We start from the raw sequence: 19,014 nt of genomic DNA on the forward strand, positions 1-19,014 counted from the left end.
GAGTGGGCCATTTGGGATCCACCCACCTTAACCTCTATGCCATCTGCTGGCCCTAGTTTTTTTTTTTTTTTTTTTTGAAAGATTTTTGCCATAGAGTGTATGAGCTCACCAGAGAGAGGGAAGTGAGAGATCACCCCCTAGGAGGGATGGCCATACCACAATCCCTTACCTTCATTCTCTCCACATTTTGGGTACACAAACACACACACCTGGCATGATTTTTCAGCTGCCATGTTCAGAACTTGAACCAGGGTCAGCCTTGTGGGATTCCAGTGCTTTAACCACTATGCCACCTGCTGGCTCCATTTTTCTTATTTTAATTTCCAAAGTGTGTGTGTACTTGCTGGAGATGGAGAGAGGGAAAGGGAGAAAACATCCTCCAGTGAGATGTGTTCACATCACAGTCCCCCTCCATTTCTCCATCCTGTAAGGATTTTGGGCATGCATGCACACTCACCCAGCATGTTTTTCAAGCCACTGGGGCTGGGATTCAAACTGTGGTCATCATGTGGGTTACAGCTCCCTTAATCAGTAGTCCATGAGACTAGCCCTACATTTAATCTTTAGCAAGCTTATAAAGGTAGTGATTTTCTTTACCTTGAAAAAGAGACAGGTTCAAGAATTAGGAGATGATATTTGCTTCTGAGACTTGAATTTGGGGCTGTCTTTCCACCATATTACACTGGCTCTAAAGCACCAAGCTTTTGCAAAAGGTAGGATGTTTAAAGCAGTGGTATCCAACAAAGATAAAAGAAAATTATGTCATTTAATGACTGTAGACTAAAATAAGTGTGAGGTGCCCCTGGTAACCCCATTTCTGTAGTAATGCCAAAGGGTAAATAAAAAATGATGCAGCATAGTCCTTTGCCTTTGATGAATTCAAATGAACTTATTTTTGTATATAAATAAAAGTTTAATATATATTTAGATGATCTGTGGTAAGTGATACATGGTCAAAAATACTTTAGGGGGGGTCATGCTTCTGGAAAGGAGAATATTTAAAGTAATCACTTTAGTATAATAGTGATATATTTTAAGTAAAGCAATAAAAATCTCCCATATTCTAGCTGAAATTTTTTAAAAGTTTTTATTTATTGGGGCCGGCAGGTGGTGTGTTGCTTAAGGGCACTGGACTCCCACTTAACTGACCACAGTTCGAGTTCTGGACCTGGCAGCTTGCTTTCTCACTTCCCTACTCTTTCTCTTGCTCTGTCCCTCTCTGGTCAAATTAAAATAAATCAATAAAGTTAAATAAAAGTTTTTACATTTTTATTTATTATTATTTTTAAATTTGCTATGGGACACGAGAGAGAGAGAAAGAAGGAAAGTGAGAAAGCAAACCACAGGTACAGGGCTCAAACTGCAGTTAGCCATAGAGAGTCCATTGCCTTTACCACCATGCCACTTGGTGGCCCCTCTAGGTGAAAATTTTATACTTTCCCATTTAAAAACTTTTAAAACTTAGTTCAGTTGGGGCCAGTAGATGGTGTAATGATTATGTTGCTCAACTCCCACAGTGTCGACTGCAGTTGGGTCCCAGACCTGGCGGCTTGAAACTCACGCCTGTGTGTGCGCCCAAGATCACAAGACAAAAATGGAAGAGAAGGGATTGCAGCGTGGCCATTCCCCCTGGGGAGTGATTTCTCACTTTCTGTCTCTGTCTCTCTGGCCAGCGCACGTGCCCTGTCACAAAAATCTCTCTCTTTTTTAAAAAAATAATTGTTTATTTTATTTAATTCATTCACTTATTTTTTAATTTGACCAGAGAGAGACAGAGGGTGAGAGTGAGAGAGAGAGGAAGTGAGAAAGCAAGCCACCAGATTCAGGACTCGAACCCTGGTCGGCCATGTGGGAATGTCCAGCGCCTTAACCACCATGCCACCTGCTGGTCCGCAAAAATCTCTCTTAAAACAAAACAAAAAACTTCTACTAATAGTTTCCCAGTTCTATTCGTTTTATGTTCTAGAATTCTAATATTTAAACCTATTCCAGTAATTATCTTTACTATTTTTACTGCCTGCCTTCATTTTTGTTAAGAATTTCTCATTTATGATAGGACTCTTATGTATTTCTTGATATATTTGGCTAAGGTTTCCTTGTCCTGATTCTGTAAGAGTTGGCAGGCAGCATTCTGGAACAAGGCCATTTCTTTCCATGACGATGAAAATTGTTGTAGTGTGCCCCCTCCCCTCCTCTGTTTTAACTTTCTGCATGCCTTAGGGTGAATCAGCTAATTCATTTAGTAAATTCATGATTCCTTAGGATCTTTGCTTTATTCTTTTTCCTTTTGTCCCCACTTTTTGGCAGTTTTACTACTTAACACTTACCTGCATTCAGATGTCACTAGGGCAAAGATAAAGAGAAAGGGATAAAATTTATTCTTCTGGCACCAGCAGGTGGTGTGGTGGTTAAGACACTGGACTTGCACATGGCCAGCCATTGTTCCAGTCCCAGATCTGGCAACTCTCACTTTCTCTCTGTCTCTCTCTGTCTCTCTCTGGTGAGCATATGTGCCCTATAGTAAATTTAAAATAATAATAATAATAATAATGATAATAATAAATAAAATTAAATCTTTAAGAAAAAAGTCTTGGGAACCAGCAGTTAGCGTAATGGCTATGTCGCTGGACTCCCACGTAGTCGACCGCGGGTCGTGTTCTGTCTGTCTGGCGAGCGCACACGCCCTACAGTGAAAATCTCTCCAAAAAAAAAAAAAAAAGAAAAAAGTCTTATTACTGTGATGGAGAAAAGCAATCAGTTGGTTCCCAGGGCCTTTTTTAGATTTATAGTAACATTTATAAGGTAAAATCACAAATAGTGCTCAAATCAGTTTTTAATATTAGAGATCTGAGGCATTTTTTGTTTATAAATAAGGGAGATGTTTTCTACCTAATGTCTAACCCTTGTTACCTGTTTTGTTGCCTATGTTATGTGTCATATTTATTGCATCCTTTAACTGTTATAATTTATTGAAACAATTTTTCCCCAGGGTCTTATTTTTGTTGTAGATAGCAATGATCGTGAAAGAATTCAAGAAGGAGCAAAAGAGCTGCAGAAAATGGTAATACAATTTAAATTTATCATTCTCAAGATACATTTTTCTGAGTGACACTGGTGGTTTTACTGATTGGTACGTTTTGACTATGATAGATTACACAAATGAATGTTTTAGGGCTAAGAAGGACCTTGAGAAACTACGTCATCCACAGGTTTTTAACAAGTGCACGATATCTATATAACTTTTGAAAAGTTACAGAAGAGTAGCTTCTTTAAGTTGGAAGCAAGATGCAGCCTGGTTAGAGGATGTTCCCCCTGTTTAAGCCGCACATCCTGGTTGAGAACACCTGATTTAGTCAGTCCTCCCCCTTAGTTTTAATAGATATAACACCTGTAGTTAAAGCAGTTTTCACCTAGCAACCATGGTTTCTCAAGATTGTTGGGTTCACTTTTCTCTCTACTGTACCTATAATTGCTTCAGAAATGTTTATTAATAGCAATCATGACTGAATTCCTAAAAATAGTGGCATTTTGTTTTGCAAGTTGCATTTTGATCTTGTCGTATATCTGATTAATGTTTTCATATTGTTGAAAATCCTGACGGGAGAAAAACTGTAAATACAGGAACCTGTTGTGATTTCAAACTTTTAGCCATGAAACATTTATTTAAAGAAGCATTAAATCTCATTCATTCATTCCTTATTCCAAAGACTGAAGTGCAGTTTGTAAAACCATTATACCAATATATGTGTGGCTAAGTAACTGGGCTGTTTTCCTGATGAATCAGATGCCACTGGCTTGTACTCTTCTTTTGTAAACAGTTTCCTTGAGATATTTAGGTACTATAAATTTCCATTAGGTACCATTTGAAATGTACAAGTCAGTGGTCTTTAGTTTACAGAATTGTGCAGTCATCACCACAATCTGATATTAGAAATGTTTCATCCCTCCAAAAAGAAATCTAGAACTATTAGCAGTGACTTTCCACTCCTTCCTTCCCCTTAGCCCCGACAACTAATCTTTTTTCTATTTTTATGTAATGATCTCTTCTGCATATTCTTATAAATGGAATCATCTAATATGTGATCATGTGATGTTTTGTGACTAGCTTCTTAATTTTATTTTTTTTTAGAATTATTTAATTTTTTTTTTAGAGATTTTTGCTATAGGGTTTCTTTGGTTGCCAGAGAGACAGAAAGTGAGGTGAAGTCAGTGCTCCATGTCGGGGGCATTCTTGCTGTCCGTTAGTAACAGGCTGGGAATTAAGGAGACACCCTGTGTATCATATTGAGATATTACCCCCTAGGGAGGATGGCCATGCTGCAGTCCCTTCTATTCTGTTCTCCTCTTGGACTCTGGGGCATGCATACATATGCACTTGGCATGAGCATTTTTTTTTTTTGATTAATTTTTTTTTCCACATAAGTTGTGCCAGAGAAAGAGAGAGAAAGGGAGAGAAAGAGGGAGAGTGAGAAAACAAGTTGCCAGGTCCAGGACTCAAACTGTGGTCGACCATGTGGGAATTCCAGCACTTTAACTACCACACCATCTGCTGGCCACCAACATGAGTTTTAAGCTGCCAGGTCCAAGACTTGAACCACAGCCAACCTTGTGGGAGTCTAGCGACGTAACCATTCTGCCATCTGCTGGCCCCAGAATTGTTTAATTTTATTTATCACTATTACTGTTATTTTTTAGTTTGTTACAGGGACGTTCAACTCACCAGAGAGACAGAAAGTGAGAAAGTAAGCCACCAGGTCTGGAACTCAAACCACAGTCAACCATGTGGGAGTCCAGTGCTCCAACCACCATGTCATCTGCTAGCCCTAACTTCTTTCATTTAGCATAATTTTTCAAGGTCCATTGAATTCCTACCAGAGTCTATTCTTGGGACTCCTCTTGTTTTTGTTTTTGTTTTTGACTGTAGGGTACATATGCTCACCAAAGAGACAAGAGATAGAGGGAAAGTGAGAAATCACCCCCCAGAGGGGCTGGCCATGCCACAGTCTCTTCCCCTCCATTCTCCTCTCAGGATTTTGGGCACAAATACATGTGTGTTAAGCATGTTTTTCAAGCCAGCCATTGTGTCTGGGACTAGAATTACACAGTTGGCTGTGTGGGATCTAGCACCTTAACCACCATGCCATCTGCTGACCCTCTTCCTGCATTTTTCATGATATTCCTAATGCCCTAATAATTATATTATTATCCCACTGTTGTCCAGTTAAGTTGGCTGGAAAGGATAAACTTTCACACACACACACAAAATCATCAGCTAAGTACTTTTGCCTACTGTCTGTCTCTGACTCATTCAGTTTCTGTGATTATCCTGTCATGGAGGCTGAACAAGTGATTTACATTAAAGAATATAGGATGATCAGCTTGAAAAGCAGTTTTGTTATACTTAAAGGCATGGTTTGCTCAGGCTTTAAAACCAAGGATATGAAATTAAGTTGTACCAAAAACCTGAGCATTACATAGAGAAATATGGTTGATGTTTCCTAATCTATTTAATATCAAATAACAAGTATGTGCCAAGAAGACAGTGCTTTACCTATGTTTTTACAATGATTGGATTCTAATTTGGTAGTTGTTAATGCTTTGGCTTTTATTTCCAGCTTCAGGAAGATGAGTTGAGAGATGCAGTGGTACTGGTTTTTGCGAACAAACAGGATTTGCCAAATGCTATGGCCATCAGTGAAATGACAGATAAATTAGGTCTTCAGTCACTTTGTAACAGAACAGTAAGTATCTGGAGGTTGACCTAATCTGTTCACTATTAAAGTTATTAAAATGATTATTTAATATTTTGTTTAAATATTTGAGTTTATTGTTCCCTTTGAATATATAATGAGCACATCATTTATAAAAAGAATAGGAATATATTCTCTTTCTATATAAAAACCAGGTTTCAAAACATATTGTTTTCAATGGTTTCAAACCATTATGCTGTTTTCAATTTTACTTCCTTTTTTTTTTTTAAGGTTTTTGTTATAGATTGTGTGCATTTGCTGGAAAGGAGAGAGACAGAGATTCAGAGAGAGGAAGAGAAATCACTCCTCAGGGGGAATGGCCACACTGCAATCCCATCCCCTCTTTACTCCTCTTGGGATTTTGTGCGCACACACACACAAGTGTCCAGAGTGATTTTCAACCTGCTAGGTCTGGGACTCAAACCAAGCTCCAACACCTTAACCACTATGCCACCTGCTGGCACCTAAATTCTTTAAAATTTTTCAGTGTCTTTTTTAAGGACCTAAGGGTTTGTTTATTTGATTTTTGTTATCTTTATCTTTAGTATTGATAAAGATGAGAAAAACTAAGAGATTGAGATATAGGGACCAGAAGATGACATAATGGTTATGTTGCCCGACTCCCATGTGGTTGACCGCAGTTTGAGTCCTAGACCCAGCGGGTTAGAACTGACACTGGGGGGGTGTGTGCATGCATGCCCAAAATTCCAAGAGGAGAATGGAGGAGAAGGGATTGCTGTTTGGCCATCCCCACCCGGGGGGGTTGATTTCTTGTTCTCTGTCTCTGTCGCTCTCTGTTTCTCCAGCAAGTACATGCATCCTATAGCAAAAATCTCTTTTTAAAAAAAGAGATTGAGTTATCTAGATATCTTGATAATAATTTTAATGTTCTTTTAAATAGCTTTTAGAGGAAATTTTGTTTTGTTTCTGATTTTGTAAGATGTGTGTGTCCCTGAGGGAGATTGAAAGGGAGTGGGAGAAAACACTATCCCAGTGAGGCATGATCTCACCTTAATTCCTACTCCTCCATTTCTCCATCTTGTTGGGATTTGGGGCTTGTATGTACACATGGCTGGTGTATTTTTCAGACCACCATAGCTGGTAATTGAACAGTGCAGACAAACATATGAGATCTGGGTCCTTTAACCTTTAGGCTGCAAAGTAATTTTAACTTATATTGAAATAGTTTTGAAGGTCTTTAGAATATAAGATTATGTACTTGCTCCTATTAGGTCAGTGATTGAGGTACTAGAAAAACACAACATACTGTTTTATATTTAAAGATGGCATCACAAACTGTTAGTGTCATGTACTTTACATCAGGATTGACTTGTGTACAAGGCAAATAGTCTGCTCTGGTTTTAAAAAAGTACACACACAAAACAAAGCTGTATAGCCTGTTGGAGACACTGCAGGTTGATTTAAACAAGATAAATGATACAAGTTTTTCATACTGTGTAGATATGAATTCATGCCTTTGTCCAGCTTTCTACATTACTAAGGTATTAAGTATTCAAACATTAAAGCAAATTTTTTATCCTTTTTTTTTTTTTAAGAGAGATTTTTGCTACCAGGCACGTATGCCTGCTGGAGAGACAGAGAGACAGAAAGCGAGAAGTCACCCCGCTCCAGGGGGATGGCCACATTGCAATTCCTTTTTCTCTCTCTGGATCTTGGGTATGCATGCACGTGCACCCAGCATAAGTTTTAAGCCAGTAGGTTCAGGACTCAAACCACAGTCGACTACTTGGGAATCCAGCAAAGGAACCATTACCTTTTTTTCTTTTTTGGAGAGGTTTTTGCTTGGAACCATTACCATTTTTTCTTTTTTGGAGAGGTTTTTGCTATAGGGCGTGTGCGCTTGCCAGAAAGACAGAGAGAGACAGAGAGACAGAAAGCAAGAAATCCCCCTGGGGGGATGGCCACGCCGCAATCCCTTCTCCTCCATTCTCCTCTCAGGATCTTGGGCACGCACGCACATGCACCCGGCATGAGTTTAAGCCACCGAGTCCAGGACTCGAACCACGGTCAACTACATGGGAGTCCAGTGACATAGCCATTACGCTAACTGCTGATCCTGATTGGTGGACTATTTTTAATGTTTGAGTCAGGAAATTTAAACACTGTGATTATGTGTAGTCTTGTGCTAATCAAGTATTTCTTGCCCTTTCATTACAGTGGTATGTACAAGCCACTTGTGCTACACAAGGAACTGGTCTGTATGAGGGGCTTGACTGGCTGTCAAACGAGCTTACGAAACGTTAAGTGAAACTGGACATCTAACCAAGGACATGTTGGATAGAATTGGTCTAGCCTTGTTACAACACGGTTAGTGTCCATCTTGGTTACTAAACAGTTTCTGGGCCAGGTTTGGGCAGAATATTCCAGCAATTAAACTTATTTTATTGCCAAGTACCGTTTACCAGTTAAAATGTTATTTAGCAAGTACTTGATTTTATGGAAATACTTGGGAAGAAAGTGTCCTTTTCATTTTATTTCTCATAAGCTTAAATGTCTAGACATGCTATTGTGACACCTTTAAATAAATGTGGTTTGAATTTTTTTTGAGCCCACAACAAATAATGTTTTAAAGTTAACTCTTTGTTGAACTGGCTGTGTTGTCTAGTGGTTAAGGAACCTAGATCCCACTTGACCAATGGTATGGTTCAATCCCAGCCCTGGTGGCTGAAAAACACCTCAGACAAATGTATCTGCAATTCCCAAATCCTGACAGGATAGAGAAATGGAAGAGAAGGGGTGGAGATGTGACCATGTCCCATTGAGAGATGCTTTCCCCTTCTCCCCTTTCTCTGATGAGTGTGCATTCCCCCTCTGGTTTAAAAAAAAAAAAAAATGTAATCTCCTTGCTATGTGTTTCTTGGTGTGTTTTTTGTTTAAGGGAGATTTTTGGTATAGGGTGTGTGTGCTTGCCAGAGACAGAGACAGACAGACAGAAAGTGAGAAATCACACCCCAGGGGGGATGGCCACACCACAATTCCCTTCTCCTCCATTCTCCTCTTGAGACTTTGGGCATACACACACATGCGCCTGGAGTGAGTTTTAAGCTACTGGGTTCAGGACTCAATCTGCAGTCGACCTTGTGTGAGTCCAGTGGCGCAACCATTCTGCCATCTGCTGGTAGCTATGGTTTTTTTTGTTGTTTATTTTTTAGTTTTTTTCCATAGGTACATGCCCTGGCTGGAGAGACAGAAGGGGAAAATGAGAAATCACCCCCTGGGGAGGGGATGGCCATAGCACAATCCCTTCAACTTCATTCACCTTTTGGTATATAGGGCACATGCACATATGCGCCCAGCGTGATTTTCAGCCATTGTGTCTGGGGCTCAAACCACAGTCGGCTGTGGGAGTCCAGTGCCTTAACGACCACGCCAACTCCTGGTCACCCTCCTTACTACTGTACTGGTATCTTTATCATCCTTGGGCAGTCTACTACTTGAAACACGTAGCATTTTATTTGTATGTATTTCTCCTCCTTTGCAAAAGGATTTTCTAATACTTCTTGTAGCAGCCATGAACTATTCAGCTCTCTTGAATGGAGAAACATACGTTTTCCCCACTATTAACTTTTTCCTTCCATCAAGTCAAACTTATTTTCTTGGTATGGTTTGAATTGCAAAGAGTTCATATTGAAGTGTATTTTAATATTCAGCAGTCCTTGATATGTATTTTTTTTAATTGCTGGAGATCAACTAGAGAGAGGCAGAGAGAGGGAGAAAACACCCCACAATGGGGTTATGGGCACTCCACAGTCCCTTCATTACTCCACCCTGTCAGGATTTGGGGTATGCACGATCACTTGTCTGATGTGTTTTTCTAGCTACAGAGGTTGGCTATGTGGGATCAGGCTCCCTTAATCATTGGGCAGGTTGTGATCTATAGTGTATCTTTTTTATGTTGTATGCTGCTTTCAATATCAGCCTGGCTCTTTTTCTAGTATATTATTGTTTTGCTGATGTTTTGTTTATTGGTGAACATATCTTTATTAAGAGTTTTTGGAAAGCACTTGTCAAACTCAGTTTTCTTAATAACCCATTTGAAAATATTCCTAATAAAATGGTAGAATATGAAATTATGTGTGTTCTTTTTGAATCTCAAAGATATTTGAAATGGATTTTCTTTTTTTTTTTTTTTTAGAATTATTTGTTTTATTTTATTTTTTCAATTCACTTAATTTGACCAGAAAAGGAAAGTGAGAAAGCAAGCCACAAGGTCCAAGACTTGTTATCGGTCATGTGGGAGTGTCCAGCATCTTGACGATCATGCCACCTGCTGGTCCCATGAGATGGATTTTCCTACATAGCAAAGTCAATTAGCATGTTTTACATACTGTGAATAATAAAACAGATTTCAGTGGACTTACTAATTGTTTGTATTGAAACTTAATTTAGGTTAGAGTAGAAAAGTTGAAATTTTAGCATCTGATAAAATACTAACGTAAAAGGCTGTAGTAAAGTGAACTACCCAAAAAACACATATACAGGGACCAGCAAATGGCATAACGGTAAAGTTACTGGACTCTCACGTAGTCGACAGTGGTTCGAGTCCTGGACCCGGTGGCCTAAAAATTCAAGCCAGGTACATGTGCGTGCATTCTCAAGATCCCGAGAGGAGAATGGAAAAGAAGGGATTGATTTCTCACTTTCTGTCTCTGTCTCGCTAGTGAGTGCATGTGCCCTATAACAAAAATCTCTCACTAAAAGAAAAAATATATATGTGTGTGTGTGTGTAAGTATGTAAACATATACACACACATATATACACACACGTTTTAGAACTAACAGTTAAAAAATATAAGTGTTGGGCCAGCAGGTGGCATGGTGGTTAAGGCGCTGGACATTACCACATGGCTGACCACTGTTTGAGTCCCAGACCTGGTGGCTTGCTTACTCACTTTTCTTCTCTGTGTGTCTGTCTTTCTCTGGTCAAATATAAATAAATGAATGAATAAATAAAATTAAATAATTCAAAAACATATATATAAGTCCTGACGGTCAGCAGGTGGCATGGTGGTTAAGGTGCTGGATTCGCATATGGCCAGCAACAATTCCAGTCCTGAACTTGACCGCTTGAAAAATCACTGGGAGAGTATGTGTGCATGTCCAAGCTCCCAAAAGGAGAATGTAGAAGAGATTGCAGTGTGGCCATCCCTGGTGGGGGTTGAGTTCTCACTTTCCAATTCTGTCTCTTCAATGAGCATGTGCCCTGAGGCAAAATCCTAAAAAAGTAAGTGCTGTTTGCATGATTGAATACATAGACTATTAGTAATACTCCTTTCTTACAAAGAACAAAATTCTCAAGCACTTTTCTTCATAAATTTTAGAACTTCCAGCAGAAAGCTGCCTGAGACTAATTGTCAATAAGGCAGTAAAGACATACACTTCATTAACTACATCCTGTTACGAAGGACTCACCTTGATAATTTTGACTGTTACGTTTTATATATTTTATACGATTTTATGATACTTAAGGGCTTTTATTGAATCAGTTTATGCCTTAGAAATTTATTTGTAAAGCCAAGTATGTGCTTATAAAGAATATTTTTGAGAGCTGGCAGGTGGCGTGGTGGTTGGAGCTCTAGACTCCCACATGGCTGACTGTGGTTTGAGTCCTGTATCTGGCAGCTTGCTTTCTCATTTTCCCTTTCTCTTTCTCTCTCTGGTCAAATTATAAAATTTAAAAATCTCTATTAAAAAACCTATTTTTTTAATTAAAAAAAAGACCACTGGATTAAGCAAAAGGAAAATGGAATTAATATCTTGTTAGGCCAGCAGGTGGTGTGGCAGTTAAGGGCGCTGGACTCCCACATGGCCGACTGCAGTTCAAGTCCTTGACCTGGCAGCTTGCTTTCTTCCATTCCCTCTCTCTGTCTCTTTCTCTGGTCAAATTTAAAAATAGTAACAAAATTAAATATTTTTTTAAGATTATATTGAACTTTATTAATTTGTTTATTTTAATTTGACTAGAGAGGGGCAAAATGTGAAAAAGAGAGAAAGAAAGTGAGAAAGCAAGCTGCCAGTACCAGGACTCAAACCAGGGTCGGCCATATGGAAATCCAATGCTCTTAAACACACCACCTGTTGGCCCAAATAAATAACTATTTAAAAAAAACAACAACAACAATGTTGTCATACTTGATGTAAATTTTTTTCTTTTCTTTTTTTTTTTGGTTAGAGGTTTCATGTGTTTTCCAAAGAGAGTCAGAGAGGAATAGGGAGAAAGCACTTCTCAGTGGGTTTGTGGTCATGGTGTAATCCTTTCCCCATTTCTCTATCTTGTCAGGATTTTAAGCACACATACACTCCTAGTCTTAGCATGTTTTTAAAGCTGTCAGGGATTTTAGGCATACATGCACAAGCACCTAGTGGAGTTTGGGATTCCAATTGCAAAATCCACCATGTGGGACCCAGTGCCTTAACCACCATGCCACCTTCTGGCTTACTAGTCAGAATTATTTTTTAAAGAATTATTTAATTTTGGGGCCGGCAGGTGGTGTAGTAAAAGGCACTGGACTCCCACATGGTCAACTGCAGTTTGAATCCCAGACCTGGCAGCTTGCTTTCTCACTTTCACTCTCTCTCTCTGTCCCCTTCTAGTCAAATTTAAGTAAATAAATAAATAAAATATAGTTCAATAAAATATCTTTAAAAATTTCTTTAATTGTATTATTATTTTTCAGTTCACCAAACAGCAAGAAAGAAAGAGAGCGAGAAAGTAAGCTGCCAAGGTCTAGGACTCGAACCACAGTCAGCCATGTGGGAGTCCAGGGCCTGCCTTAACCACCACAACACCTATTAGCTCCTACTATTTAGAATTTTAAAAAGAACACACATTATTGCTAGACAAGATCTGATTACTGATGCATTACGAACTATCACCAAACACATCTGCTGTATCAGTAACTATGAAAGAGTTCATTTTAATTTGTTCTTAATTATTTTACTCATAATCAGAAAATTATGGAATGTTAATTGGTACAGTTAAGAACAAGCGACATGATAAAATGTGGTTTGCCATAGAAAGCTGGACTTCCTGGAACAAGCAGATGGCATAATGGTTATGTCACTGGACTCCCAGGTACGTGTCTGCGGTTCAAGTCCCAGACTTGGTGCCTTAAAACTCACACAAGGAGCATGTGTGTGCGTGCCAAAATCTGAAGAGGAAAATGGAGAAGGGACTGCAGTGTGGCCATCCTCCGTAGGGGGTGATTTCTTGCTTGTCTCTCTGACGAGTGCACACACCTTATAGCAAACATCCTTTTTTTTTTTCTTGGAGAGGTTTTTGCTATAGGGCGCATGCGCTCGCCAGACAGAGACAGAGATACAGAAAGCGAGAAATCACCCCCCCGGGGGGATGGTCACGCCGCAATCCCTTCTCCTCCATTCTCCTCTCGGTATCTTGGGCACGCACGCACACGTGCCCGAAGTGAGTTTTAAGCCACCGGTTCGGGACGCGAATGGCAGTTGACTACATGGGAGTCCAGCGACATAGCCATTACGCTAACTGCTGGTCCCAGCAAACATCTCTTAAAAAAAAAAAAAAAGGAAGCTGGACTTCGTTTTTAGTTTTTCTCTGTAGGCTTCACATACTCACCAGGGAGAAAAACTGACAGAGATGGGAAGTGAGAAATTACCCCCTGGGGGAGTGGCTATTGCCTCAGTGATCCCTTCTCCATTCTTCTGGGATCTTGAGCACACATATGCACACGTACCTGGCATGTTTCAAGCTACTAGGTTCAGGACTTGAACTACACCATTGGCCAGGTAGGATCCAGTTGTCTCAACCACACCACTGGTTGGTTCACCCCATCTTTTATTACATTAAAATATACTAAAAAATATAAATTCAATGGAAAATTTAATCACAAAGTTGGCTTTAAAAAGACATTTCTGAATCACAATTTTAACTCAGGAAAATGTGAAATTTTGTTATGCTACATAAAATTTTTACTGTTCTACCTTTGGACTACAGTCATTCTAAGCTCTGTATAATGGAGGTTTGATCAGTGCATATCATAAGTCACAATTAGATTGCATATCTTAATTATTCAGAAATGGCTGTATAGAACGTAATTATACTGTCTAGTGAGCAAATATTTAAGGATTTAGAACACAATGTTGGTTAAGTGCTCAGAATTTTTCTGACCAGAGTTCAAGTCAGCCATGGTATTAATGTAGGATCCATATGTTCCTTTCATGGTCATCGATGTTTTTGTCACATTATAAATTTTGATTTCAAAATATTTCTCAAGTTTTTGCTAAGAAATTTTTGTTTCTTCTTAGGTTACTCAATAGTTCATTTAACATACTTGTTTGAAAGCAGACCAAAAACAATTTTCAAAAACAACAAAGAAAACTTTTTACAAAACAGATTTTGACTTTAATATATTGTTTGTAAACTGATGTTAGTTAACATGTTCTCAAAAGTTATTTAGGAAGAAACACTTTGGTAGCATCAATATTTTATTTACACTGTTTTATAAATAAGATCTCAGGAAATTGCCATCTTTATTTTTCCTTTCAAGTATTTTCAGGTTTGATTTGAGGTAGAAGTAATACATGACCCTTTAATTCTCAAACCTATTAACTTTAAAGTTAACAATGCAGTTGGTAGTGGGGCAGAATAGGAAAATACAGACTACTTTATCAAAAGAGGACATTTCTTGTGGTACTGGGTTTAGCAATTAAAGAATATGAAATTAGGGTTTTCATAATGGGAAAAGTCAAAGTTCCTCTTGAGATGGGTAAACTTTTAATACCTAAGCAAGATATTAAATGCAGAAATACAACATTGCAGTTATCCTACACATCAAAAAAGCCACACTGCTAAAGCATTACAAATGAGATATGGTAATAACTGAATTATAAAAACTTGGTTAGGACTCTTGCTTACACACTAATCAATACAAATTTTTATCATTTCAAATTTTAGGGAGTTTGGCTTTACATTTTTCTTTTTAGAAAGATTTTTGCTCAAGTGTGTGTGCTTGCAGGAGAGACAGAGAGACAGAAAGCAAGAAATCACCTCGCAGGAGGGTACGGCTACAGTACAATCCCTTCTCCTGTATTCTCCTCTCAGAACTTTGAGTCTACACTCAAGCCCCTGGCCTGAGTTTAAGCTTCTGTGTCCGGGACTCTAACTGCAATTAACTATGTGGGAGTCCAGTGACATAACTATTATGCCATCTACTGGTCCCGGTATTTTCCTTTTGTAATATACAAACTATGTATACTATTGTCCTTAACTCAAGGTACAGTTTTCAAAACTATAAAAATAGTTCTTTATTTCAAGGACGTTCAAAAGTCCCACTGCCCCACTTGTATAAAAAGTGAGTTTCAAAAACACTTCTAACATCAGAATGCTGAATATTTCATCCAAAACTTCAAGCCCATATCAGTATGTACTTATTCATAAAGTAATTAGCTATATCATCTAATATCATATAGTCAAATACTCTATGAACATTTATCATGGGCAAGAGTAATTAAAGATGTGAGATCAAGTTGAGTATGTTGCTGCTATTCACATGGAATACTAAATTGTCCTTTCTAAAAATTTAAACAAGATGCAATAAAAATGAGAATATAAACTAGGTCCATTTGTACATTAAAAAATGAAATCCTAAAAAAAGAAAATAGCTTGTTAGCTTTGAACAAAAGATGAAAACCCATAACAACTGGTGATGTCATATTTAAATCCTTTGTGAAAGCTATGAAATTGTATTAAATTGCTGACCAAATTTAGGCAGAGGTAGACCCTAATGGTTATGTTATTCCTACTAGTGCAAGTACTTACGTATCTCACCATAACGTCTGTGTGTGTGTGTGTGTGTAATTTTGAACGTGGTAACGTCTGTGTGTGTGTGTGTGTGTGTGTGTGTGTGTAATTTTGAACGTGTTACAAAAGAAATAAGATCAAATGGTATTTAAAAAATTCTTATTGCTAACTAATAAAAGATCATGTATAAAAAAGTACACAATTCCACTTTCTTCTTGCTAGTCATAAATATATTTGTTTTTCTTCAAAGTGGTGGGAAAAAGGGTAAACTGTATAATGTAAACATTATGAACAGTGTTATAATGAAAACATATGGAACGTAACTAGTAGGGTATGAACATTTTACCTTATTGTGTATTCTTCCTTGCAGGTTACATTTAAGCTTTGATTTTATATATATATATATTTTTTTTTTTTCTTTTTTTGGGGGAGAGGTTTCTGCTATAGGACACGTGCACTCACCAGACAGACACAGAGAGACAGAAAGCAAGAAATCCCCCCCCCAGGGGGGATGGCCACGCTGTAATCCCTTCTCCATTCTCCTCTCAGGATCTTGGGCACGCATGCACACGCACCTGCTTGAGTTTAAGCCACCGGGTCTGGGACTCGAACCACAGTCGATTACGTGGAAGTCCAGTAACATAGCCATTACACCAGCTGCTGGCCCCTAATTATATTAAATTATCTACTAAAGTAACTACAATACCTTTCTTTCAGATGTAAAACAAATTCCATTCCACATAAGTCTATTTCCATTTCAAATCACATACAAGTGCTATGTGATCAGAGGGATGGGAAACACTAGGTAAGGCCTGGTGGGTGGTAACTTCTTCATGGCTAGGTAATGGAATCACCTGGTCAACCTCTAAAGCATGTAAGTCAATGAAAATGTAATCTAGACATCCATGAAAGCCACCAACGTAATTTGTGTAAGCAGGTTCACCACAAGCACTTTTCAGTTTGAAGAAATGCCTAAGAGACATGTTGCATCTTTCCTCTTCCCCATTGGAAGCCCAGTCTTCATGATCCTCTGGAATGCTGCCATTGATGACAAAATGATACATTCCTGTTGACGGTGTACTATTAAAGTCCCCACAAAATATAACCGGTATGCCAGGATACAGATCACAAGAGACATGTCTAATGTGAGTCAATGCAGTTGCCATTTGAATGAGACGAATGTACCCACCTGTGAATATAAAAAACAATAATGGAAGTACTTTTAAAACAGAAGTAAAATAAGAAAAACCCCTCAAAATTACTATATCTGGGTAACATTCAAGATATATTTGTGTAAAACAGTTTAAGCAACCTTAAAAGTTGCTATACTTGTCACTTGTACAACCCACCTTTTGGATGCCAGTAGAGATGGGTGTTGGCAACACATATCTTTTTAGAAGAGTCCTTTGTAGACTGCAGAACTGAAACCTAAAACAAAAAGTGCCAAGAGTTCATTTGGTGTTCCTGAGTCCTCAATTTAAAAAAAAAAATTTATCTAAGACTATTAGATGAACATACATTTTATTTCACATCTTTCTCTTGATGAACTAAGATGGTAGCTGTGAAATTTTATTTCTACAAGTTTTAGGATATTTCAACACATGAATAAGATTCAGTGTAACATGTTTTAATAAAAGTCAAACACAGCCATATATGCTCCCTGACTCCTGATGGGTTGCATCCTGTTACACTGTGTGACTGTAATGCATCTATGTGTCCACATTCTTCCACTGCATGTCAGTTATTAAGGGGTCACAAATGTTACATCTTGTTTCCTTAACCTTACTACTATAGGGATGTTAAAGCTCTTAGATCTGTACTACCGGGATATTCACACTTTGCTCCTAAGCTTTTCCCAACTGTTTAACCACTTTAAGTAAGGTCCCAGCTCACCTGAGTAAGCACAAGCTGTGAACTGACTCAGACCTAGATTAGAATCTCCAGTTCTAGCATTTACAGCAGTGTGACCTTAGAGAGATACTTTCCTAAGCCAGTTCCCTACTAGTAAAAACAGGTAATACCAACCACCTCCTGGGGAACTGCTGTGTGGATTCAGTTTAATGAGCTTATAAAGAGCAGCACAAAACGCAGTAGGGACTCAAAGAAATTATCATTTTTCTTATATGAACAAAGTAAGTTACTCAAAACCTTTGGACAAACACACAGCCTGTTTTAAAAGCAAAGGGAGCTTTAAGCGAAGTAGCAGGAATACCCTGCCAAGTGATGATCTATATAAAAACAAATAGGTGGGCATCCTGTTCACTATACTTGTGTGAACTTGGATAAGTAAATGAGCATTTCCCACTTACAAAATAGAAATAAGAACATCTATAAAGTGAAAATGGAGGGGGCAGCCTGGGATCAGTTAGCTGGATCCTGCTTGGCCAACATGGGTTGGAGTTCTGGAACTAGATGCAGGAAAACCACATTGGGCGTGTGTGTGCCCAAAACCCCAAAAGGAGGGAGAAAAGGGAAAAAAAGGGATTACACTGTGTGTGTAATCTCCCGGGGGGGGGGGGAAGGAGGCTTTTTCCCTTTCCCTTTCTGTTTTTCTTTTGAAGGATGCTTTCTCCCTTTCCCTTTCTGTTTCTCTTCTCCATGAGCACATGCACACTTTTTTTTTTTTTTAAGAATGACACTAGTGGAATCACTGTGCAGCTTAAACAAGCTAGTGGAAACACACCACTTAAAACACTTAAAGCACTTTAAATGTGTCAGAACAGTGTTTGGTGAGTAGTATAACATTAGTATAACATCTGATACTGCCATTATTGTATTCTCGAATGTATTACTATATTGCAAGCACTGTGAAAGGCCCTTTTTGTCTTGTTCAAAGTAAACCTGCAGCAGGACTGGCACGCAGAGGTACACAGTAAATATTTGCCAAGTGAATGGATGAGGACTAAACTCTGTGCTGAAGACAGAACCAGAAACACCTTATCATTAAACCTGAGTAGTTTTATCTCTCTTTAATTTGCTAAAGAGCAGGTGCACTATCTCAGGGGGAGAGAGAACCTAAGAAAGCACCCCAAGGGAGCTGGCCAAACCACAATCCCTTTCCCTTCATTTCTTTGTCCTTTTAGGATTTGGGACATGCATGCACACGGACTCCTGTTTTTTTAAGCTGTGGGGTTGGGACTCAAACCGCTAGGTGTTCCACGAAGGATCCCATCACCACAACCACCAGACTAGGGGCTCCTTTTCATCTCTACTTCAAAACCCACCTATAGGGGCCAGCAAGTGTCGTGGTGGTTAAGGACGCTGGACTCCCACATGGCTTGCTTTCTCTCTTTCTGTCTCTCTATCTCTCTGTCTCTGTCCCTCTCTGCTCAAATTAAAGTTAAATAATCCTTTAGGGAAAAAAAAAAACACCTCTACCCTCCGCATTCCAGGTTCCCATAAGTGGCCGAATATATTATATGAGGAGACAGAAGAGATACCTGAAGGACAGAAGATCTCTGGAACACT

At 38.7% G+C, this 19,014-nt stretch overlaps 2 protein-coding genes across 3 annotated transcripts in view; one reads left to right on the forward strand and one right to left on the reverse strand.

The window, feature by feature from the left end:
* The window catches only part of LOC102475234 (ADP-ribosylation factor 4-like), a 21,148-nt gene extending 12,986 nt beyond the window's left edge, over positions 1-8,162 (forward strand). For both annotated transcript variants that reach the window (XM_014583808.2, XM_006167462.3), the window contains exons 4-6: positions 2,990-3,061; positions 5,616-5,741; positions 7,929-8,162. In XM_014583808.2, coding sequence (XP_014439294.1) covers positions 2,990-3,061; positions 5,616-5,741; positions 7,929-8,015 — 285 coding nt within the window. In that variant the 3' untranslated portion in view covers positions 8,016-8,162. The remainder of the gene's footprint in view (positions 1-2,989; positions 3,062-5,615; positions 5,742-7,928) is intronic.
* Positions 8,163-16,149: 7,987 nt separating this feature from the next.
* On the reverse strand, positions 16,150-19,008 carry LOC102475650 (2',5'-phosphodiesterase 12-like). The gene is made up of 3 exons (XM_006167463.2): positions 18,987-19,008; positions 16,896-16,974; positions 16,150-16,735 (listed from the first exon to the last, which is right to left on the reverse strand). The coding sequence occupies exon 3, from the start codon at positions 16,710-16,712 to the stop codon at positions 16,293-16,295; it is 420 nt and encodes a 139-aa protein (XP_006167525.1). The 5' UTR covers positions 16,713-16,735; positions 16,896-16,974; positions 18,987-19,008; the 3' UTR covers positions 16,150-16,292.
* Between the last annotated feature and the right edge of the window lie 6 nt (positions 19,009-19,014).

This window comes from Tupaia chinensis, unplaced genomic scaffold (genome assembly GCF_000334495.1).
Source record: "Tupaia chinensis unplaced genomic scaffold, TupChi_1.0 Scaffold144804_1, whole genome shotgun sequence".
Lineage (NCBI taxonomy): Eukaryota > Metazoa > Chordata > Mammalia > Scandentia > Tupaiidae > Tupaia > Tupaia belangeri.